Source organism: Oncorhynchus keta, chromosome 22 (genome assembly GCF_023373465.1).
Source record: "Oncorhynchus keta strain PuntledgeMale-10-30-2019 chromosome 22, Oket_V2, whole genome shotgun sequence".
Classification (NCBI taxonomy): Eukaryota; Metazoa; Chordata; class Actinopteri; order Salmoniformes; family Salmonidae; genus Oncorhynchus; species Oncorhynchus keta.
Genome location: NC_068442.1, coordinates 53036698 through 53060172, shown reverse-complemented (window position 1 = coordinate 53060172; position 23475 = coordinate 53036698). Strand labels below are relative to the sequence as shown.

The 23475-nt window shown below is 45.9% G+C and overlaps 1 protein-coding gene across 6 annotated transcripts in view; it reads right to left on the bottom strand.

Moving 5' to 3' along the window:
* sned1 (sushi, nidogen and EGF-like domains 1) overlaps positions 1-23475 on the bottom strand; it is a 221787-nt gene that overhangs the window by 3955 nt on the left and 194357 nt on the right. For all 6 annotated transcript variants that reach the window (XM_052475605.1, XM_052475606.1, XM_052475607.1 and 3 more), the window contains 6 exons: positions 18738-19016; positions 17099-17246; positions 15719-15801; positions 14332-14442; positions 10263-10379; positions 1353-1440 (listed from right to left, as the gene is read on the bottom strand). In XM_052475605.1, coding sequence (XP_052331565.1) covers positions 1353-1440; positions 10263-10379; positions 14332-14442; positions 15719-15801; positions 17099-17246; positions 18738-19016 — 826 coding nt within the window. The remainder of the gene's footprint in view (positions 1-1352; positions 1441-10262; positions 10380-14331; positions 14443-15718; positions 15802-17098; positions 17247-18737; positions 19017-23475) is intronic.

Sequence of the window (23475 nt, the reverse complement as noted above, 5' to 3'; positions counted from 1 at the left end):
TCCACGTGCCTGTATGACCTCCCTACAACGCCTGGGCATGCTCCTGATGAGGTGGCGGATGGTCTCCTGAGGGATCTCCTCCCAGACCTGGACTAAACATCCGCCAACTCCTGGACAGTCTGTGGTGCAACGTGGTGTTGGTGGATGGAGCGAGACATGATGTCCCAGATGTGCTCAATTGGATTCAGGTCTGGGGAACGGGCGGGCCAGTCCATAGCATCAATGCCTTCCTCTTGCAGGAACTGCTGACACACTCCAGCCACATGAGGTCTAGCATTGTCTTGCATTAGGAGGAACCCAGAGCCAACCGCACCAGCATATGGTCTCACAAGGGGTCTGGGGATCTCATCTCGGTACCTAATGGCAGTCAGGCTACCTCTGGCGAGCACATGGAGGGCTGTGCGGTCCCCTAAAGAAATGCCACCCCACACCATGACTGACCCACCGCCAAACCGGTCATGCTGGAGGATGTTGCAGGCAGCAGAACATTCTCCACGGCGTCTCCAGACTCTGTCACGTCTGTCACATGTGCTCAGTGTGAACCTGCTTTCATCTGTGAAGAGCACAGGGCGCCAGTGGCGAATTTGCCAATCTTGGTGTTCTCTGGCAAATGCCAAATGTCCTGCACGGTGTTGGGCTGTAAGCACAACCCCCACTTGTGGACGTCGGGCCCTCATACCACCCTCATGGAGTCTGTTTCTGACTGTTTTAGCAGACACATGCACATTTGTGGCCTGCTGGAGGTCATTTTGCAGGGCTCTGGCAGTGCTCCTCCTGCTCCTCCTTGCACAAAGGCGGAGGTAGCGGTCCTGCTGCTGGGTTGTTGCCCTCCTACGGCCTCCTCCACGTCTCTTGATGTACTGGCCTGTCTCTTGGTAGCGCCTCCATGCTCTGGACACTACTCTGACAGACACAGCAAACCTTCTTGCCACAGCTCGCCTTGATGTGCCATCCTGGATGAGCTTCACTACCTGAGCCACTTGTGTGGGTTGTAGACTCCGTCTCATGATACCACTAGAGTGAAAGCACCGTCAGCATTCAAAAGAGACCAAAACATCAGCCAGGAAGCATAGGAACTGAGAAGTGGTCTGTGGTCCCCACCTGCAGAACCACTCCTTTATTGGGGGTGTCTTGCTAATTGCCTAGAATTTCCACCTGTTGTCTATTCCATTTGCACAACAGCATGTGAAATGTATTGTCAATCCGTGTTGCTTCCTAAGTGGACAGTTTGATTTCACAGAAGTGTGATTGACTTGGAGTTACATTGTGTTTGTTTAAAAGTGTTCCCTTTATTTTTTTTGAGCAGTGTATAAACATGCAGAGGAAGTCCACGTCCACTTTTTGACACTCACAGGTAATGGCAGACTTCACCCACCCAGACGGGCACGCTCTTGGTTTCAGAGTAGAGGCGGGTACACGGGTGGGGCACTCGCTGGCAGACTGCAGACAGACGTGGTCGCAGCAGGACAAAGACAAACACAGATATGTGTTAAAGCACTGAGAGGAGAGGTTCTGAAGGAAGAGGCAGTTAAAAAGGCTGTGTAATATGACATGAGGGATTGAGGATAAGACAAAGGGAGGAAGAAAGAGGGAGAGAGAGGGAGGAAGAGGGAGAGAGAGGGAGGAAGAGGGAGAGAGGGACATAAGGAGGGAGAATGATAGGGAGGGAGGGATTTGGTATGAACAGAAAGAGAGAGGAAGGAAGAGAGAGAGAGAGAGAGAGAGAGAGAGAGAGAGAGAGAGAGAGAGAGAGAGAGAGAGAGAGAGAGAGAGAAGATGCAGAGAAAGGGAGAGAGGGATTTGGTTTGAGGAAGAAAGAAAGAAAGAGAGAGCGCAAGAGAGAGCGAGAGAGAAGGTGAAATAGAGGGAGAGAGAGAAGGTGAAAGAGAGGGAGAGAGAGATTTGTTCTGAGGAAGAGAGAGAGAGAGAGAGAGAGAGAGAGAGAGAGAGAGAGAGAGAGAGAGAGAGAGAGAGAGAGAGAGAGAGAGAGAGAGAGAGAGAGAGAAAGGGAGAGAGGGATTTGGTTTGAGGAAGAAAGAAAGAAAGAAAGAAAGAGAGAGCGCAAGAGAGAGCGAGAGAGAGAAGGTGAAATAGAGGGAGAGAGAGAAGGTGAAAGAGAGGGAGAGAGAGATTTGTTCTGAGGAAGAGAGAGAGAGAGAGACAGGGGGATTTAGCCTGAGAAGGAGTGAGAGAGAGGAGAGATAGGGAGGTTGGAATTTGGCACTCCTCCCTAGTGATTGATGGTTTTAGGAAAGAAATGTTTAAACAGTTTGACTGAGGGTGTTTAGACGTAGAAATGTACAGTACAGAGCCCCACAGTTTTATGTGTCTTAACACACACAATACAGACAAATAGAATGTATTTACAAAAGTCACCTTGTTCGAGAGAGATTTACACGGTTATTGACATGGTATGCCAGGGTAGGCCCTACACGAAAACACAGACCTTATTTTAACTGTTTCTAAGGAATGGTGGAAAGAAACGATTGGAACCATTTCCCTGTTTGACCGCTAGGTTTTATGGGAATTATGACTCATACTGTGGTACTCTATTAAAAAGAGAAGTGGGCTGTGTGTGTGTGTGTGTGTGTGTGTGTGTGTGTGTGTGTGTGTGTGTGTGTGTGTGTGTGTGTGTGTGTGTGTGTGTGTGTGTGTGTGTGTGTGTGTGTGTGTGTGTGTGTGTGTGTGTGTGTGTGCGTGCGTGCGTGCGTGTGTGTGTGATCTCCTACATTGCTGCAGCATAACACCGTGCGTTACTGGTGAACGTGATTGGACAAGTTCAAACCAAAGGCAAAGGTTGTATTTCAAAATAACCTATTTAGTTTTGAAGTGCTTTGTACCTGAATGGTGATATTATAGTTATGTTATGACTTGCAAAGTTCTATTTTCTATGTGAGGATGTTGCTGGGGAGTTATGTTGCTGGGTAGTTATGGTGCTGGGTAGTTATGGTGTTGGGTAGTTATGTTGCTGGGTAGTTATGTTGCTGGGTAGTTATGGTGCTGGGTAGTTATGGTGTTGGGTAGTTATGGTGCTGGGTAGTTATGGTGCTGGGTAGTTATGTTGCTGGGTAGTTATGGTGCTGGGTAGTTATGGTGCTGGGTAGTTATGGTGCTGGGTAGTTATGGTGCTGGGTAGTTATGGTGTTATGTTATGGTGCTGGGTAGTTATGGTGCTGGGTAGTTATGGTGCTGGGTAGTTATGGTGCTGGGTAGTTATGGTGCTGGGTAGTTATGTGCTGGGTAGTTATGGTGCTGGGTAGTTATGGTGCTGGGTAGTTATGTAGTTATGCTGGGTAGTTATGTTGCTGGGTAGTTATGGTGCTGGGTAGTTATGTTGCTGGGTAGTTATGGTGCTGGGTAGTTATGGTGCTGGGTAGTTATGGTGCTGGGTAGTTATGGTAGTTATGGTGCTGGGTAGTTATGGTGCTGGGTAGTTATGGTGCTGGATTAGTTATGGTGCTGGGTAGTTATGTTGCTGGGTAGTTATGTTGCTGGGTAGTTATGGTGCTGGGTAGTTATGGTGCTGGGTAGTTATGGTGCTGGGTAGTTATGGTGCTGGGTAGTTATGTTGTTGGGTAGTTATGTTGCTGGGTAGTTATGGTGCTGGGTAGTTATGGTGCTGGGTAGTTATGGTGCTGGGTAGTTATGTTGCTGGGTAGTTATGGTGCTGGGTAGTTATGGTGCTGGGTAGTTATGGTGCTGGGTAGTTATGGTGCTGGGTAGTTATGGTGCTGGGTAGTTATGGTGCTGGGTAGTTATGGTGCTGGGTATTTATGGTGCTGGGTAGTTATGGTGCTGGGTAGTTATGGTGCTGGATTAGTTATGGTGCTGGGTAGTTATGGTGCTGGGTAGTTATGGTGCTGGATTAGTTATGGTGCTGGGTAGTTATGGTGCTGGGTAGTTATGTAGTTATGTTGCTGGGTAGTTATGGTGCTGTGGAGTTATGGTGTTGGGTAGTTATGGTGCTGGGTAGTTATGGTGCTGGATTAGTTATGGTGCTGGGTAGTTATGGTGCTGGGTAGTTATGGTGCTGGGTAGTTATGGTGCTGGGTAGTTATGGTGCTGGGTAGTTATGTTGCTGGGTAGTTATGGTGCTGGGTAGTTATGGTGCTGGGTAGTTATGGTGCTGGGTAGTTATGGTGCTGGGTAGTTATGGTGCTGGGTAGTTATGGTGCTGGGTAGTTATGGTGCTGGGTAGTTATGGTGCTGGGTAGTTATGGTGTTGGGTAGTTATGGTGCTGGGTAGTTATGGTGCTGGGTAGTTATGGTGCTTGGGTAGTTATGGTGCTGGGTAGTTATGGTGCTGGGTAGTTATGGTGCTGGGTAGTTATGGTGCTGGGTAGTTATGGTGCTGGGTAGTTATGGTGCTGGTTATTTATGGTGCTGGGTAGTTATGGTGCTGGGTAGTTATGGTGCTGGGTAGTTATGACAGTTGTTCTGGGTAGTTATGGTGCTGGGTAGTTATGGTGCTAGTAGTTATGTTGCTGGGTAGTTATGGTCAGATGGTAGTTATGGTGTTGGGTAGTTATGTTGCTGGGTAGTTATGGTGCTGGGTAGTTATGTTGCTGGGTAGTTATGGTGCTGGGTAGTTATGGTGCTGGTAGTTATGGTGCTGGGTAGTTTGGGTTAGGTATGGTGTTGGGTAGTTATGGTGCTGGGTAGTTATGGTGCTGGGTAGTTATGGTGCTGGGTAGTTATGGTGCTGGGTAGTTATGGTGTTGGGTAGTTATGGTGCTGGGTAGTTATGGTGCTGGGTAGTTATGGTGCTGGGTAGTTATGGTGCTGGGAGTTATGGTGCTGGGTAGTTATGGTGCTGTAGTTATGGTGCTGGGTAGTTATGGTGCTGGGTAGTTATGGTGTTGGGTAGTTATGGTGCTGGGTAGTTATGTTGCTGGGTAGTTATGGTGCTGGGTAGTTATGTTGCTGGGTAGTTATGGTGCTGGGTAGTTATGGTGTTGGGTAGTTATGTTGCTGGGTAGTTATGGTGCTGGGTAGTTATGGTGCTGGGTAGTTATGGTGCTGGGTAGTTATGGTGCTGGGTAGTTATGGTGCTGGATTAGTTATGGTGCTGGGTAGTTATGTTGCTGGAGTTAGTTATGTTGCTGGGTAGTTATGGTGCTGGATTAGTTATGGTGCTGGGTAGTTATGGTGCTGGGTTGTTATGGTGCTGGGTAGTTATGGCTGGGTAGTTATGGTGCTGGGTAGTTATGGTGCTGTGGAGTTATGTTGCTGGGTAGGACCAATGGTGCTGGGTAGTTATGGTGCTGGGTAGTTATGGTGCTGTAGTTATGTTGCTGGGTAGTTATGGTGCTGGGTAGTTATGGTGCTGTAGTTATGGTGCTGGGTAGTTATGGTGCTGGGTAGTTATGGTGCTGGGTAGTTATGGTGCTGGGTGGTTATGGTGCTGGGTAGTTATGGTGCTGGGTAGTTATGGTGTTGGGTAGTTATGGTGCTGGAAGTTATGGTGCTGGGTAGTTATGTTGCTGGGTAGTTATGGTGCTGGATTAGTTATGGTGCTGGGTAGTTATGGTGCTGGGTATTTATGGTATTGGGTAGTTATGTTGCTGGGTAGTTATGGTGCTGTGGAGTTATGGTGTTTGGTAGTTATGGTGCTGGGTAGTTATGGTGCTGGATTAGTTATGGTGCTGGGTAGTTATGGTGTTGGGTAGTTATGGTGCTGGGTAGTTATGGTGCTGGGTAGTTATGGTGCTGGGGTAGTTATGTTGCTGGTAGTTATGGTGTGGGTAGTTATGGTGCTGGGTAGTTATGGTGCTGGGTATGGTGCTGGGTAGTTATGGTGCTGGGTAGTTATGGTGCTGGGTAGTTATGGTGCTGGGTAGTTATGGTGCTGGGTAGTTATGGTGCTGGGTAGTAGTTATGGTGCTGGGTAGTTATGTTGCTGGGTAGTTATGGGTAGTTATGGTGCTGGGTAGTTATGGTGCTGGGTAGTTATGGTGCTGGGTAGTTATGGTGCCCTATGGGTAGTTATGGTGCTGGTAGTTATGGTGCTGGGTAGTTAGCCCTATGTAGGCTGGGTAGTTATGGTGCTGGGTAGTTATGGTGCTGGGTAGTTATGGTGCTGGGTAGTTATGGTGCTGGTAGTTATGTTGCTGGGTAGTTATGGTGCTGGGTAGTTATGGTGCTAGTAGTTATGTTGCTGGGTAGTTATGGTCTGGGTAGTTATGGGTAGTTATGGTGCTGGGTAGTTATGGTGTTGGGTAGTTATAGGTAGTTATGGTGCTGGGTAGTTATGGTGCTGGGTAGTTATGGTGCTGGGTAGTTATGGTGTAGTAGTTATGGTGCTGGGTAGTTATGGTGCTGGGTGGAGTAGTTATGGTGCTGGGTAGTTATGGTGCTGGGTAGTTATGGTGCTGGGTAGTTATGGTGCTAGGTAGTTATGGTGCTGGGTAGTTATGGTGCTGGGGTATGGTGTTAGTGCTGGTGCTGGGTAGTTATGGTGCTGGGTAGTTATGGTGCTGGGTAGTTATGGTGCTGGGTAGTTATGGTGCTGTGGGTAGTTATGTTGGGATTAGTTATAGTAGTTATGGTGCTGGGTAGTTATAGTGCTGGTTAGTTATGGTGCTGGGTAGTTATGGTGCTAGAGTAGTTATGGTGGTAGTTATGGTGCTGGGTAGTTATGTTGCTGGGTAGTTATGGTGCTGGGTAGTTATGGTGTTGGGTAGTTATGGTGCTGGGTAGTTATGGTGCTGGGTAGTTATGGTGCTGGTAGTTATGGTGCTGGGTAGTTATGGTGCTGGGTAGTTATAGGTGCTGGGGTAGTTATGGTGCTGGGTAGTTATGGTGCTGGGTAGTTATGGTGCTGGGTAGTTATGGTGCTGGGTAGTTATGGTGCTGGGTAGTTATGGTGCTGGGTAGTTATGGGGTGCTGTGGAGTTATGGTGCTGGGTAGTTATGGTGCTGGGTAGTTATGGTCTGGATTAGTTATGGTGGGTAGTTATGGTAGTTATGGTAGTTATGGTGCTGGGTAGTTATGGTGAGTTATGGCTAGTTATGGTGCTGGAGTAGTTATGGTGCTGGGTAGTTAGTGCTGGGTAGTTATGGTGCTGGTAGTTATGGTATGGTGCTGGGTAGTTATGGTGCTGGGTAGTTATGGTGCTGGGTAGTTATGTGCTGGGTAGTTATGGTGCTGGGATAGTTAGTCCTAGTTATGGTGGGTAGTTATGGTGCTATTAGTTATGGTGCTGGGTAGTTATGGGTAGTTATGGTGCTGGGTAGTTATGGTGCTGGGTAGTCCTATGGTGCTGGGTAGTTATGGTGCCCTATAGTTATGTTGCTGGGTAGTTATGGTGCTGGGTGGTTATGGTGCTGGTAGTTATGTTGCTGGGTAGTTATGGTGCTGTGGGTAGTTATTAGTTATGGTGCTGGGTAGTTATGGTGCTGGGTAGTTATGGTGCTGGGTAGTTATGGTGCTGGGTAGTTATGGTGAGTAGTTATGGGTGGGTAGTTATGGTGCTGGGTTAGTCCTGGTGTGGGTAGTTATGGTGCTGGGTAGTTATGGTGCTGGGTAGTTATGGTGCTGGGTAGTTATGGTGCTGGGTAGTTATGGTGCTGGTTAGTTATGGTGCTGGGTAGAGTCTGGGAAGTTATGGTGCTGGGTAGTTATGGTGCTGGGTAGTTATGGTGCCTGGGTAGTTATGGTGCTGGGTAGTTATCTGGATTAGTTATCTGCTGGTAGTTATGTCCTGCTGGGGTTAGTAGTTTGGAGTAGAGTTATGGTGGCTGGGGAGTTATGAGTGGTGCTGTGGAGTTATGGTGTTGGGTAGTTATGGTGCTGGGTAGTTATGGTGCTGGATTAGTTATGGTGCTGGGTAGTTATGGTGTTGGGAGTTATGGTGCTGGGTAGTTATGGTGCTGTGGTAGTTATGGTGCTGGGTAGTTATGGTGCTGGGTAGTTATGGTGCTGGTAGTTATGGTGCTGGGGAGTTATGGTGCTGGGTTAGTTATGGTGCTGGGTAGTTATGCTGGGTAGTTAGTGCTGGGTAGTTATGGTGCTGTAGTTATGGTGCTGAGTAGTTATGGTGCTGGGTAGTTATGGTGTGGGTAGTTAGTGCTGTGGGTTATGGTGCTGGGAGTCCTGCTGGGTAGTTATGGTGCTGGGTAGTTATGGTGCTGGGTAGTTATGGTGCTGGGTAGTTAGCCCTGGTTATTTATGGTGCTGGAGTTAGTTATGGGTAGAGTTATGGTGCTGGGTAGTTATGGTGTTGGGTAGTTATGGTGCTGGGTAGTTATGGTGCTGGGTAGTTATGGTGCTGGGTAGTTATGGTGCTGGGTAGTTATGGTGCTGTGGGTAGTTATGGTCCTATGGGTAGTTATGGTGCTGGGTAGTTATGGTGCTGGGTAGTTATGGTGCTGGGTAGTTATGGTGTGGGTAGTTATGGTGCTGGGTAGTTGCTGGGTAGAGTGGTGCTGGGTAGTTATGGTGCTGGTAGTTATGGTGCTGGGTGGTGCTGGGTAGTTATGGTGCTGGGTAGTTATGGTGTGGTAGTTATGGTGCTGGGTAGTTATATGGGTAGGTGCTGGGTAGTTATGGTGCCTAGTTATGGTGCTGGGTAGTTATGGTGCTGAGGTAGTTATGGTGCTGGGTAGTTATGGTGCTGGGTAGTTATGGTGCTGGGTATTTATGGTGCTGGGTAGTTATGGTGCTGGGTAGTTATGGTGCTGGGTAGTTATGGTGCTGGGTAGTTATGGTGTTGGGTAGTTATGGTGCTGGGTATTTATGGTGCTGGGTAGTTATGGTGCTGGGTAGTTATGGTGGGTATGGTGCTGGGTAGTTATGGTGCTGTGGGTAGTTATGGTGCTGGGTAGTTATGGTGCTGGGTAGTTATGGTGCTGGGTAGTTATGGTGCTGGGTAGTTATGGTGCTGGGTAGTTATGGTGTTGGGTAGTTATGGTGCTGTGGGTTATGGTGCTGGGTAGTTATGGTGCTGGGTATTTATGGTGCCTATGGTGCTGGGTAGTTATGGTGCCGGGTAGTTATGGTGCTGGTATTTATGGTGCTGGGTAGTTATGGGTTGGGTAGTTATGGTGCTGGGTAGTTATGGTCCTGTGGGTTATGGTGCTGTGGAGTTATGGTGTTGGGTAGTTATGGTGCTGGGTAGTTATGGTGCTGTGGAGTTATGGTGCTGTGGAGTTATAGTGCTGTGGAGTTATGGTGTTGGGTAGTTATGGTGCTGGGTAGTTATGGTGCTGGGTAGTTATGGTGCTGTGGAGTTATGGTGCTGTGGAGTTATGGTGCTGGGTAGTTATGGTGTTGGGTAGTTATGGTGCTGGATTAGTTATGGTGCTGGGTAGTTATGTTGCTGGGTAGTTATGGTGCTGTGGAGTTATGGTGCTGGGTAGTTATGGTGTTGGGTAGTTATGGTGCTGGGTAGTTATGGTGCTGGGTAGTTATGGTGCTGGGGAGTTATGGTGCTGGGTAGTTATGGTGTTGGGTAGTTATGGTGCTGGGTAGTTATGGTGTTGGGTAGTTATGGTGCTGGGTAGTTATGGTGCTGGGTAGTTATGGTGCTGGGGTAGTTATGGTGCTGGGTAGTTATGGTGCTGGGTAGTTATGGTGTTGGGAAATGATGTCCTCCTATGAGGAAGACATCTGAATCTATTTTTTCTGACAGCCCAAGACAGTTGATCTGAGAGAAAATGCAGTTGTTCTATGCCAAACTAGAATGCTCAGATGGTAGAGCATGGCGGTTGCAGCGCCAGGGTTGTGGGTTCGATTCCCATGGGTGGAACCATTTTGGGTTCCATGTAGAACCATTTTGGGTTCCAAATAGAACCTTTTTGGGTTCCAAATAGAACCATTTAGGATTCCAGGTAGAACCATTTTGGATTCCAGGTAGAACCATTTTGGGTTCCATGTAGAACCATTTTGGGTTCCAGGTAGAACCATTTTGGATTCCGTGTAGAACTCCCTGTGGAAATGATTCAATTTTATTTGTATTTTTTGAGTCATTTAGCAGATACTCTTATCCAATAGTGAGTACATACATTTCTCATCCTTTTTTTCCTGTACTGGCCACCCGTGGGAATCGAACCCACAACCCTGTACTGGCCACCCGTGGGAATCGAACCCACAACCCTCGCCATGCTCTACCATCTGAGCTACATGTAACCCAAAACAGTTCTACCTGGAACCAACAAGGTTCTTTAAAGGGTTTTCCTATGGCGACAGCTAAGTGGTGTGTATGGCATTCCAATGTCAATGTGTCGTGTGGTGGAGACCAAGACAGAAGGCATGAACTCACACAGCTCACACTGCCTGCCCTTGAACCCGGCTACGCAGTCGCAGATGTAGGAGTCGCCGCCCTTCGCACACGTACCCCCGTTCAGGCAGGGCAGACTCCGGCAGTCCTGGGACGACTCTGAAACACAGCAGCTGCTGTCAGGACCCCGAGTTAAGTGGAGCCCAGCAGACAAACCACCAGCTCAGGTTCCACTGAGGCTGCCTGCTATCCAAATTCAACCTATTCTCTTTTTAGAGCACAACATTTGACCAGAGCCCGTTGGGTAGAGCCCTATGGGTAGAGCCCTATGGGTAGTCCTATGGGTAGTCCTATGGGTAGTCCTATGGGTAGAGCCCTATGGGTAGAGCCCTATGGGTAGAGTCCTATGGGTAGAGTCCTATGGGTAGCCCTATGGGTAGAGCCCTATGGGTAGAGTCCTATGGATAGCCCTATGGGTAGTCCTATGGGTAGTCCTATGGGTAGAGTCCTGTGGGTAGTCCTATGGGTAGAGTCCTATGGGTAGTCCTATGGGTAGTCCTATAGGTAGTCCTATGGGTAGAGTCCTATGGGTAGTCCTGTGGGTAGTCCTATGGGTAGTCCTATGGGTAGAGTCCTATGAGTAGAGTCCTATGAGTAGAGTCCTATGGGTAGAGTCCTATGGGTAGTCCTATGGGTAGTCCTATGGGTAGAGTCCTATGGGTAGTCCTATGGGTAGAGTCCTATGGGTAGAGTCCTATGGGTAGTCCTATGGGTAGAGTCCTATGGGTAGTCCTATGGGTAGTCCTATGGGTAGTCCTATGGGTAGAGTCCTATGGGTAGTCCTAAGAGTCCTATGGGTAGTCCTATGGGTAGAGCCCTATGGGTAGAGTCCTATGGATAGCCCTATGGGTAGTCCTATGGGTAGTCCTATGGGTAGAGTCCTATGGGTAGAGTCCTATGGGTAGTCCTATGGGTAGTCCTATGGGTAGAGTCCTATGGGTAGTCCTATGGGTAGTCCTATGGGTAGTCCTATGGGTAGAGTCCTATGGGTAGTCCTGTGGGTAGTCCTATGGGTAGTCCTATGGGTAGTCCTATAGGTAGTCCTATGGGTAGAGTCCTATGGGTAGTCCTGTGGGTAGTCCTATGGGTAGTCCTATGGGTAGTCCTATGGGTAGTCCTATGGGTAGAGTCCTATGGGTAGTCCTGTGGGTAGTCCTATGGGTAGTCCTATGGGTAGTCCTATAGGTAGTCCTATGGGTAGAGTCCTATGGGTAGTCCTATGGGTAGTCCTATGGGTAGTCCTATGGGTAGTCCTATGGGTAGTCCTATGGGTAGAGTCCTATGGGTAGTCCTATGGGTAGTCCTATGGGTAGTCCTATGGGTAGAGTCCTATGAGTAGAGTCCTATGGGTAGTCCTATGGGTAGTCCTGTGGGTAGAGTCCAAGAGTCCTATGGGTAGTCCTATGAGTAGAGCCCTGTGGGTAGAGCCCTATGGGTAGAGTCCTGTGGGTAGAGTCCTATGGGTAGAGCCCTATGTGTAGAGTCCTGTGGGTCGAGTCCTATGGGTAGAGTCCTATGGGTAGAGTCCTATGGTTAGAGTCCTGTGGGTAGAGTCCTGTGGGTAGAGTCCTTTGGGTAGATTCCTGTGGGTAGAGTCCTATGAGGTTCCCCTGTGGGTAGAGTCCTATGGGTAGAGCCCTGTGGGTAGAGTCCTATGAGGTTCCTCTGTGGGTAGAGTCCTATGGGTAGAGTCCTTTGAGTAGAGCCCTATGGATAGAGTCCTATGAGTTTCCCCTGTGGGTAGATCCCTGTGGGTAGAGTCCTGTGGGTAGATCCCTGTAGAGTCCTATGAGGTTCCCCTGTGGGTAGATCCCTGTGGGTAGAGTCCTGTGGGTAGATCCCTGTGGGTAGAGTCCTGTGGTTAGAGTCCTATGAGGTTCCCCTGTGGGTAGAGTCCTATGGGTAGAGCCCTGTGGGTAGAGTCCTATGAGGTTCCCGTGTGGGTAGAGTCCTATGGGTAGAGTCCTGTGGGTAGAGTCCTGTGGGTAGAGTCCTATGGGTAGAGTCCTATGAGGTTCCCCTGTGGGTAGAGTCCTGTGGGTAGAGTCCTATGGGTAGAGTCCTATGAGGTTCCCCTGTGGGTAGAATCATATGGGTAGAGTCCTATGAGGTTCTCCTGTGGGTAGAGTCCTGTGGGTAGAGTCCTGTGGGTAGAATCCTATGAGGTTCCCCTGTGGGTAGAGTCCTGTGTGTAGAGTCCAATGAGGTTCCCCTATGGGTAGAGTCCTGTGGGTAGAGTCCTATGGGTAGAGTCCTATGAGGTTCCCCTGTGGGTAGAGTTCTATGGGTAGAGTCCTGTGGGTAGAGTCCTATGGGTATAGCCTTGTGGGTAGAGTCCTGTGGGTAGAGTCCTATGAGGTTCCCCTGTGGGTAGAGTCATGTGGGTAGAGTCCTATGGGTAGAGTCCTGTGGGTAGAGTCCTGTGGGTATAGCCCTGTGGGTAGAGTCCTGTGGGTAGAGTCCTATGGGTAGAGTTCCATGGGTAGAGTCCTGTGGGTAGAGTCTTGTGGGTAGAGTAATATGGGTAGAGTCCTATGGGTAGAGTCCTGTGGGTAGAGTCCTGTGGGTAGAGTCCTGTGGGTAGAGTAATATGGGTAGAGTCCTATGGGTAGAGTCCTGTGGGTAGAGTCCTGTGGGTAGAGTCCTGTGGGTAGAGTAATATGGGTAGAGTCCTATGGGTAGAGTCCTGTGGGTAGAGTCAATTGGGTAGAGCCCTATGGGTAGGTTCCTATGGGTAGTCATGTGGGTAGAGTCCTATGGGTAGGTTCCTATGGGTAGTCCTGTGGGTAGGTCCTATGGGTAGAGTTCTGTGGGTAGAGTCCTGTGGGTATAACCCTGTACTAGAGTCCTGTGGGTAGAGTCCTATGGGTAGGTTCCTGTGGGTAGTCCTGTGGGTAGTCCTGTGGGTAGAGTCCTGTGGGTAGAGTCCTGTGGGTAGAGTAATATGGGTAGAGTCCTGTGGGTAGAGTCCTATGGGTAGTCCTGTGGGTAGAGTCCTGTGGGTAGAGTCCTATGAGGTTCCCCTGTGGGCCCTGGTCAAAGTAATCCCCTTTAAAGCTGTCTCTCATGTCTCTCATTCTCTCATGTTTCTCATTCTCGCTGTAATACATTGCTATTGTAAAGCTTGGTTGACATTCCCTTCATCCTCCTCGTTGCCAGCTACAGTCCTGTGGCCAGAAGATCAATGATCCATCGCTGTATATATGGAGACGTAATAATTAACATACTGTTTCTATTGAGTGGCGCCTATAGGAGAAGATTAGCATAGATTAGCATAGATCAGCATAGATTAACATATATTAACATAGCTTCCATGTGGCAGACCTCCCATTAAAACTGACTGGTGCTGGGAGATTTAAAGAATGCTGTACTTTCCATATGGACCCAGTTACAGACGAGAGGGTTCCATATCTGGCATCTTAACTACACCACAACTCTGTCCTTGCATGACAGATTATACTGTAGCGACCAACACCAAGGCCACCTCGTCAAGAGGTTCCCATCTGGGCGGCTACGGTGTTGAGTTGACAGTCGCTGGATCCACTTTTGACCTGCTATTTTAACATTTATTTAATTGTTTTTTTTTTAAATTCACAGCAATTTACTACGATATACAAGACCACCAGAATACCTACCATATACAAGACGACCAGAATACCTACCATATACAAGACCACCAGAATACCTACCATATACAAGACTACCAGAATACCTACCATATACAAGACTACCAGAATACCTACCATATACAAGACCTACCAGAATACCTACCATATACAAGACCACCAGAATACCTACCATATACAAGACCACCAGAATACCTACCATATACAAGACCACCAGAATACCTACCATATACAAGACCACCAGAATACCTACCATATACAAGACCACCAGAATACCTACCATATACAGGACCACCAGAATACCTACCATATATAGTACAAGACCACCAGAATACCTACCATATACAAGACCACCAGAATACCTACCATATACAGGACCACCAGAATACATACCATATATAGTACAAGACCACCAGAATACCTACCAGGTTTTCTCTTGGACTCCTCCTCTTCCTCCTTCCTCTGGATCTCTAGTGCAAGGCTGATTTTATTAGTTGTCTCCTCCATCCTCTCTAGCTGAATGGGGGGCTCGGGTTCTGCGAGGCAGAATCAAAGAGGTATTGATTCATACCACCATTCAGTACAAATGTACTGCTGGTCTACGTGAATGTTAAAATGTACCACATCATGCTGAAGCTTAGCACCTAAAGATGCTATGTGCTGGTTATACCTGGTTATAACTGGTTATAACAACACTTACTAGTGTCACCTGGCTGGTTATACCTGGTTATACCTGGTTCTACCTGGTTCTACCTGGTTATAACTGGTTATACCTGGTTATACCTGGTTATAACTGGTTATACCTGGTAGAGGCTGGTTATAACTGGTTATAACTGGTTATAACAACACTTACTTGTGTCACCTGGCTGGTTATACCTGGTTATACCTGGTTCTACCTGGTTCTACCTGGTTATAACAACACTTACTAGTGTCACCTGGCTGGTTATACCTGGTTATACCTGGTTATACCTGGTTCTACCTGGTTATAACTGGTTATACCTGGTTATAACTGGTTATACCTGGGTTACTAGTGTCACCTGGCTGGTTATATACCTGGTTATACCTGGTTATAACTGGTTATAACAACACTTACTAGTGTCACCTGGCTGGTTATACCTGGTTATAACTGGTTATACCTGGTTATAACAACCTTACTAGTAACTGGCTGGTTATACCTGGTTATAACTGGTTATAACAACACTTACTAGTGCCACCTGGCTGGTTATACCTGGTTATACCTGGTTATAACTGGTTATACCTGGTTATAACAACACTTACTAGTGTCACCTGGCTGGTTATACCTGGTTATACCTGGTTATAACTGGTTATAACAACACTTACTAGTGCCACCTGGCTGGTTATACCTGGTTATACCTGGTTATACCTGGTTATAACAACACTTACTAGTGCCACCTGGCTGGTTATAACTGGTTATACCTGGTTATAACAACACTTACTAGTGTCACCTGGCTGGTTATACCTGGTTATACCTGGTTATAACTGGTTATACCTGGTTATAACTGGTTATACCTGGCTATAACTGGTTATAACAACACTTACTAGTGTCACCTGGCTGGTTATACCTGGTTATACCTGGTTATACCTGGTTAGAACTGGTTATACCTGGTTATAACAACACTTACTAGTGTCAACTGGCTGGTTATACCTGGTTATACCTGGTTATAACAACACTTACTAGTGTCACCTGGCTGGTTATACCTGGTTATACCTGGTTATAACAACACTTACTAGTGTCACCTGGCTGGTTATACCTGGTTATACCTGGTTATACCTGGTTATAACAACACTTACTAGTGCGGTGTCTGATGGCCTTTCTGGGCAGTTTGGAGAACTTAGCTGTTATCTTCCCTCTACCATCAATCAGCTCTGTGTATCTAGAAGAAAACAAACAAAATGATGCTCAGCACTTTTACAGAGACAGAGACAGAGACAGAGACAGACAGGCAGACAGACAGACAGACAGACAGACAGACAGACAGACAGACAGACAGACAGACAGACAGACAGACAGACAGACAAATAGAGCCTGAGATAATTAACCTTGAATTGTCTCTTTTAACACTAAATAGGTAGGTTTCAACTCAGCATTCCAATATATTTCTGCAATAAGTGTGAAACACTGCACTCTAGTGTCTTATTCCTAGTGATAGTTTGAGACAAAACCCAACACCGCAGTACAGGGCTTTTAAAACATTTACCCAACCCACTATACAACCAGCCCAATGCTGGTTGGTGGCATACCCGGACATCTCTTCAGAGTGCTCTATCTCCCCAGTCACCCCCAGGTCCTGAGTGAGTCTCTCCCTCTCTCCCTCTCTCCCTCCCTCCCTCCCTCCCTCCCTCCCTCCCTCTTACCTGGGCATCTCTTCAGAGAGCTCTCTCTCTCCAGCCACCCCCAGGTCCCTCCCTCCCTCCCTCCCTCCCTCCCTCCCTCCCTCCCTCCCTCCCCCTCCCTCCCTCCCTCCCTCCCTCCCTCCCTCCCTCCCCTCCCTCCCCCCTCCCTCCCTCTCCCTCCCTCCCTCCCCTGGGCATCTCTTCAGAGAGCTCTCTCTCTCCAGCCACCCCCAGGTCCTGAGTGAGTCTCCCCTCCCCCTCCCTCCCTCCCTCCCTCCCTCCCTCCCTCCCTCCCTCCCTCCCTCCCTCCCTCCCTCCCTCCCTCCCTCCTCCCTCCCTCCCTCCCTCCCTCCTCTTACCTGGGCATCTCTTCAGAGAGCTCTCTCTCTCCAGCCACCCCCAGGTCCTGAGTGAGTCCCTCCCTCCCTCCCTCCCTCCCTCCCTCCCTCCCTCCCTCCCTCCCCTCCCTCCCTCCCTCCCTCCCTCCCTCCCTCCCTCCCTCCCTCCCTCTTACCTGGGCATCTCTTCAGAGAGCTCTCTCTCTCCAGCCACCCCCAGGTCCTGAGTGAGTCCCTCCTCCCTCCCTCCCTCCCTCCCTCCCTCCCTCCCCCCCTCCCTCCCTCCCTCCCTCCCTCCCTCCCTCCCTCCCTCCCTCCCTCCCTCCCTCCCTCTTACCTGGGCATCTCTTCAGAGAGCTCTCTCTCTCCAGCCACCCCCAGGTCCTGAGTCCCTCCCTCCCTCCCTCCCTCCCTCCCTCCCTCCTCCCTCCCTCCCTCCCTCCCTCCCTCCCTCCCTCCCTCCCTCCCTCCCTCCCTCCCCCTCCCTCCCTCCTCTTACCTGGGCATCTCTTCAGAGAGCTCTCTCTCTCCAGCCACCCCCAGGTCCTGAGGTTCAGACGGGGCTAGTGTATGACTCACAGGGGTTCCCTGGCCAACGACAGACGGTCTCCCCCTCGTCCTCCCTCCCCATCGTTCCTCCATCGATACTGGTGATTCAGAGGAAACACACAAAGAGAAAGAGATGGATTATGGGTAGAGTCCTATGAGGTTCCCCTGTGGGTAGAGTCCTATGGGTAGACACTATTTGTGAGAGCCCAAGGTAAAGTTCATTGATCATGATCATGTAGTGATAGAGAAATCACTTTATATATTATCTACCTCACTTGCTTTGGCATTGTTAACACATGTTTCCCATGCCAATAAAGCCCTTGAATTGAATTGAATTTAATTGAATTGAAATCAATTTAATCAAATCAAATATATTTTTATATAAAGCCCTTTTTTTTAATATCAGCAGTTGTCACAAAGAGCTTCACAGATACCCAGCCTAAAACCACAAAGAGCTTCACAGATACCCAGCCTAAAACCACAAAGAGCTTCACAGATACCCAGCCTAAAACCACAAAGTGCTTCACAGATACCCAGCCTAAAACCACAAAGACCAAGCAGATACCCAGCCTAAAACCACAAAGTGCTTCACAGATACCCAGCCTAAAACCACAAAGTGCTTCACAGATACCCAGCCTAAAACCACAAAGAGCTTCACAGATACCCAGCCTAAAACCACAAAGAGCTTCACAGATACCCAGCCTAAAACCACAAAGAGCTTCACAGATACCCAGCCTAAAACCACAAAGAGCTTCACAGATACCCAGCCTAAAACCACAAAGAGCTTCACAGATACCCAGCCTAAAACCACAAAGACCAAGCAGATACCCAGCCTAAAACCACAAAGACCAAGCAGATACCCAGCCTAAAACCACAAAGACCAAGCAGATACCCAGCCTAAAACCACAAAGAGCTTCACAGATACCCAGCCTAAAACCACAAAGAGCTTCACAGATACCCAGCCTAAAACCACAAAGAGCTTCACAGATACCCAGCCTAAAACCACAAAGAGCTTCACAGATACCCAGCCTAAAACCACAAAGAGCTTCACAGATACCCAGCCTAAAACCACAAAGAGCTTCACAGATACCCAGCCTAAAACCACAAAGAGCTTCACAGATACCCAGCCTAAAACCACAAAGAGCTTTACAGATACCCAGCCTAAAACCACAAAGAGCTTTACAGATACCCAGCCTAAAACCACAAAGAGCTTTACAGATACCCAGCCTAAAACCACAAAGAGCTTCACAGATACCCAGCCTAAAACCACAAAGAGCTTCACAGATACCCAGCCTAAAACCACAAAGTGCTTCACAGATACCCAGCCTAAAACCACAAAGACCAAGCAGAAGCACGGTGGCTAGGAAAAACTCCCTAGAAAGGCAGGAACCTCGGAAGAAACCCAGAGAGGAACCAGACTCAGAGGGCTTTCTGTCCAGAGGACTGAAACAGACAAAAAAGACAGTCCCAGATCGTAAAAGTTTTTGAGTTGATTCCTGTCTCATTCTGGTGTGTCCCCCAGAGTTATAACAATGTGAAATCTCAGTCCTATAGAAATGGGCATGTTATAGTGGGAACAGAACACTCACATGTGGTGAAGGCCAGGTGCTGTGGTACGCTGTGAATCTGTTCCTGTCCCGTGTTCCTAACAGCCGTGAGAGCAAGGTGGTAGTGCTGTCCCGGAGAAAGCTCTCTCAGGGTATACGTCTCTAACTTCCCATTGGGTAGGAAGCGACTCCGGGTGCTCAGGCCTCGCGTCACATTGACCACGAAGCCGTCTGGCAGGTTCCTGGGATGGTGGTCCCACGTCACCAGGGCAGAGTTGGAGGTCACATGTGCCAAAGACAGGTTCTGAGGGGGGAGGGGCCCTACGGGGAAGGGGGGGGGGTCAATGTCATCAGGATAGCCAGAACAGAACAGAACAGTACTCAATAATCATAGTTTACTCATCACATTTTCTTAATTAATCAGTTATACTTGATTTGAGATGGTCAAAGTTTTCAGGATGGGATAAATTCAGGATAGGATGAATTCAGGATGGGATAAATTCAGGATAGGATGAATTCAGGATGGGATAAATTCAGGATAGGATGAATTCATTATGGGATAAATTCAGGATAGGATGAATTCAGGATGGGATAAATTCAGGATGGGATAAATTCAGGATAGGATGAATTCAGGATGGGATAAATTCAGGATAGGATTAATTCAGGATGGGATAAATTCAGGATAGGATGAATTCAGGATGGGATAAATTCAGGATGGGATAGATTCAGGATAGGATGAATTCAGGATGGGATAAATTCAGGATAGGATGAATTCAGGATGGGATAAATTCAGGATAGGATAAATTCACGATGGGATGAATTCAGGATGGGATAAATTCAGGATAGGATGAATTCAGGATGGGATAAATTCAGGATAGGATGAATTCAGGATAGGATAAATTCAGGATAGGATGAATTCAGGATGGGATAAATTCAAGATAGGATGAATTCAGGATAGGATAAATTCAGGATAGGATGAATTCAGGATGGGATAAATTCAGGATAGGATGAATTCAGGATGGGATAAATTCAGGATAGGATGAATTCAGGATGGGATAAATTCAGGATAGGATGAATTCAGGATGGGATAAATTCAGGATAGGATGAATTCAGGATGGGATAAATTCAGGATGGGATAAATTCAGGATAGGATGAATTCAGGATGGGATAAATTCAGGATAGGATGAATTCAGGATGGGATAAATTCAGGATGGGATAAATTCAGGATAGGATGAATTCAGGATGGGATTAATTCAGGATAGGATGAATTCAGGATGGGATAAATTCAGGATGGGATAAATTCAGGATGGGTTAAATTCAGGATGGGATAAATTCAGTTTGGGATTAATTCAGGATAGGATGAATTCAGGATGGGATAAATTCAGGATGGGATAAATTCAGGATGGGTTAAATTCAGGATGGGATAAATTCAGTTTGGGATAAATTCAGGATGGGATAAATTCAGGATGGGATAAATTCAGGATGGGTTAAATTCAGGATGGGATAAATTCAGGATGGGATAAATTCAGGATGGGTTAAATTCAGGATGGGATAAATTCAGGATAGGATAAATTCAGGATGGGATAAATTCAGGATGGGATAAATTCAGGATGGGTTAAATTCAGGATGGGATAAATTCAGGATGGGATAAATTCGGGATAGGATAAATTCAGGATGGGATAAATTCAGGAGAAACTGACAATAAACAGGGGATGCATTTCTAATTATGTTACACCAACACAGAGAGGGTATGCATTCTATAGTTTAACTCTCTGTACAGTCTATAGTTTAACTCTCTGTACAGTCTATAGTTTAACTCTCTGTACAGTCTATAGTTTAACTCTCTATACAGTATATAGTTTAACTCTCTATACAGTCTATAGTTTAACTCTCTGTACAGTCTATAGTTTAACTCTCTGTACAGTCTATAGCAGTTTAACTCTGTGTGCAGTCTATAGTTTAACTCTCTATAGAGTCAGTCTTTAGTTTAACTCTCTGTACAGTCTATAGTTTAACTCTCTATACAGTCTATAGCAGTTTAACTCTCTGTAGAGTCAGTCTATAGTTTAACTCTCTATAGAGTCAGTCTATAGTTTAACTCTCTGTACAGTCTATAGTTTTACTCTCTGTACAGTATATAGTTTAATTCTCTGTACAGTATATAGTTTAACTCTCTGTACAGTCTATAGTTGAACTCTCTATAGAGTCAGTCTATAGTTTTACTCTCTGTACAGTATATAGTTTAATTCTCTGTACAGTCTATAGTTTAACTCTCTGTACAGTCTATTGTTTAACTCTCTATAGAGTCAGTCTATAGTTTTACTCTCTGTACAGTATATAGTTTAACTCTCTGTACAGTCTATAGTTTAACTCTCTATAGAGTCAGTCTATAGTTTTACTCTCTGTACAGTATATAGTTTAATTCTCTGTACAGTCTATAGTTTAACTCTCTGTACAGTCTATAGTTTAACTCTCTATAGAGTCAGTCTATAGTTTAACTCTCTGTACAGTCTATAGTTTAACTCTCTGTACAGTCTATAGTTAAACTCTCTGTACAGTCTATAGCAGTTTAACTCTGTGTACAGTCTATAGTTTAACTCTCTATAGAGTCAGTCTATAGTTTAACTCTCTGTACAGTCTATAGTTTAACTCTCTGTACAGTCTATAGTTTAACTCTCTGTACAGTCTATAGTTTAACTCTCTGTACAGTCTATAGTTTAACTCTCTGTACAGTCTATAGTTTAACTCTCTATACAGTATATAGTTTAACTCTCTGTACAGTCTATAGTTTAACTCTCTATACAGTCTATAGTTTAACTCTCTATACAGTCTATAGTTTAACTCTCTGTACAGTCTATAGTTTAACTCTCTGTACAGTCTATAGTTTAACTCTCTGTACAGTCTATAGTTTAACTCTCTGTACAGTCTATAGCAGTTTAACTCTGTGTGCAGTCTATAGTTTAACTCTCTATAGAGTCAGTCTTTAGTTTAACTCTCTGTACAGTCTATAGTTTAACTCTCTATACAGTCTATAGCAGTTTAACTATCTGTACAGTCTATAGTTTAACTCTCTATAGAGTCAGTCTATAGTTTAACTCTCTGTACAGTCTATAGTTTTACTCTCTGTACAGTATATAGTTTAATTCTCTGTACAGTATATAGTTTAACTCTCTGTACAGTCTATAGTTGAACTCTCTATAGAGTCAGTCTATAGTTTTACTCTCTGTACAGTATATAGTTTAATTCTCTGTACAGTCTATAGTTTAACTCTCTGTACAGTCTATAGTTTAACTCTCTATAGAGTCAGTCTATAGTTTTACTCTCTGTACAGTCTATAGTTTAACTCTCTGTACAGTCTATAGTTTAACTCTCTATAGAGTCAGTCTATAGTTTTACTCTCTGTACAGTATATAGTTTAACTCTCTGTACAGTCTATAGTTTAACTCTCTGTACAGTCTATAGTTTAACTCTCTATAGAGTCAGTCTATAGTTTAACTCTCTGTACAGTCTATAGTTTAACTCTCTGTACAGTCTATAGTTAAACTCTCTGTACAGTCTATAGTTTAACTCTCTGTACAGTCTATAGTTTAACTCTCTATACAGTATATAGTTTAATTCTCTGTACAGTCTATAGTTTAACTCTCTGTACAGTCTATAGTTTAACTCTCTGTACAGTCTATAGTTTAACTCTCTGTACAGTCTATAGTTTTACTCTGTACAGTCTATAGTTTAACTTCTGTACAGTCTATAGTTTTACTCTCTGTACAGTATATAGTTTTACTCTCTGTACAGTCTATAGTTTTACTCTCTGTACAGTCTATAGTTTTACTCTCTGTACAGTCTATAGTTTAACTCTCTATACAGTCTATAGTTTAATTCTCTGTACAGTCTATAGTTTAACTCTCTGTACAGTCTATAGTTTAACTCTCTGTACAGTCTATAGTTTAACTCTCTGTACAGTCTATAGTTTAACTCTCTGTACAGTCTATAGTTTAACTCTATACAGTCTATAGTTTAATTCTCTGTACAGTCTATAGTTTAACTCTCTGTACAGTCTATAGTTTAACTCTCTGTACAGTCTATAGTTTAACTCTCTGTACAGTCTATAGTTTAACTCTCTGTACAGTCTATAGTTTAACTCTCTGTACAGTCTATAGTTTAACTCTCTGTACAGTCTATAGTTTTACTCTCTGTACAGTCTATAGTTTTACTCTCTGTACAGTCTATAGTTTAACTCTCTATACAGTCTATAGTTTAATTCTCTGTACAGTCTATAGTTTAACTCTCTGTACAGTCTATAGTTTAACTCTGTACAGTCTATAGTTTAACTCTCTGTACAGTCTATAGTTTTACTCTCTGTACAGTCTATAGTTTAACTCTCTGTACAGTCTATAGTTTTACTCTCTGTACAGTCTATAGTTTAACTCTCTGTACAGTCTATAGTTTAACTCTCTATAGAGTCAGTCTATAGTTTAACTCTCTGTACAGTCTATAGTTTAACTCTCTGTACAGTCTATAGTTAAACTCTCTGTACAGTCTATAGTTTAACTCTCTGCACAGACTACAGCAGTTTTTTAATTTGAGCGGCCATGTTAAGGTGTCTCGTCTCCAGGTTATTTGATTTGTTTGGTGGACTAGGACTGTTTATGTGAGGATGGGGATTTTTCCAGACGCTTAACAAATGCATAGTGAATTATTGAGGTTCATTGAGCTTCTACATCTGCATTGCTTGCTATTGTGGTGTTTTAGGCCAACCCTCAGAGCCTGGTTCCTCTCTAGG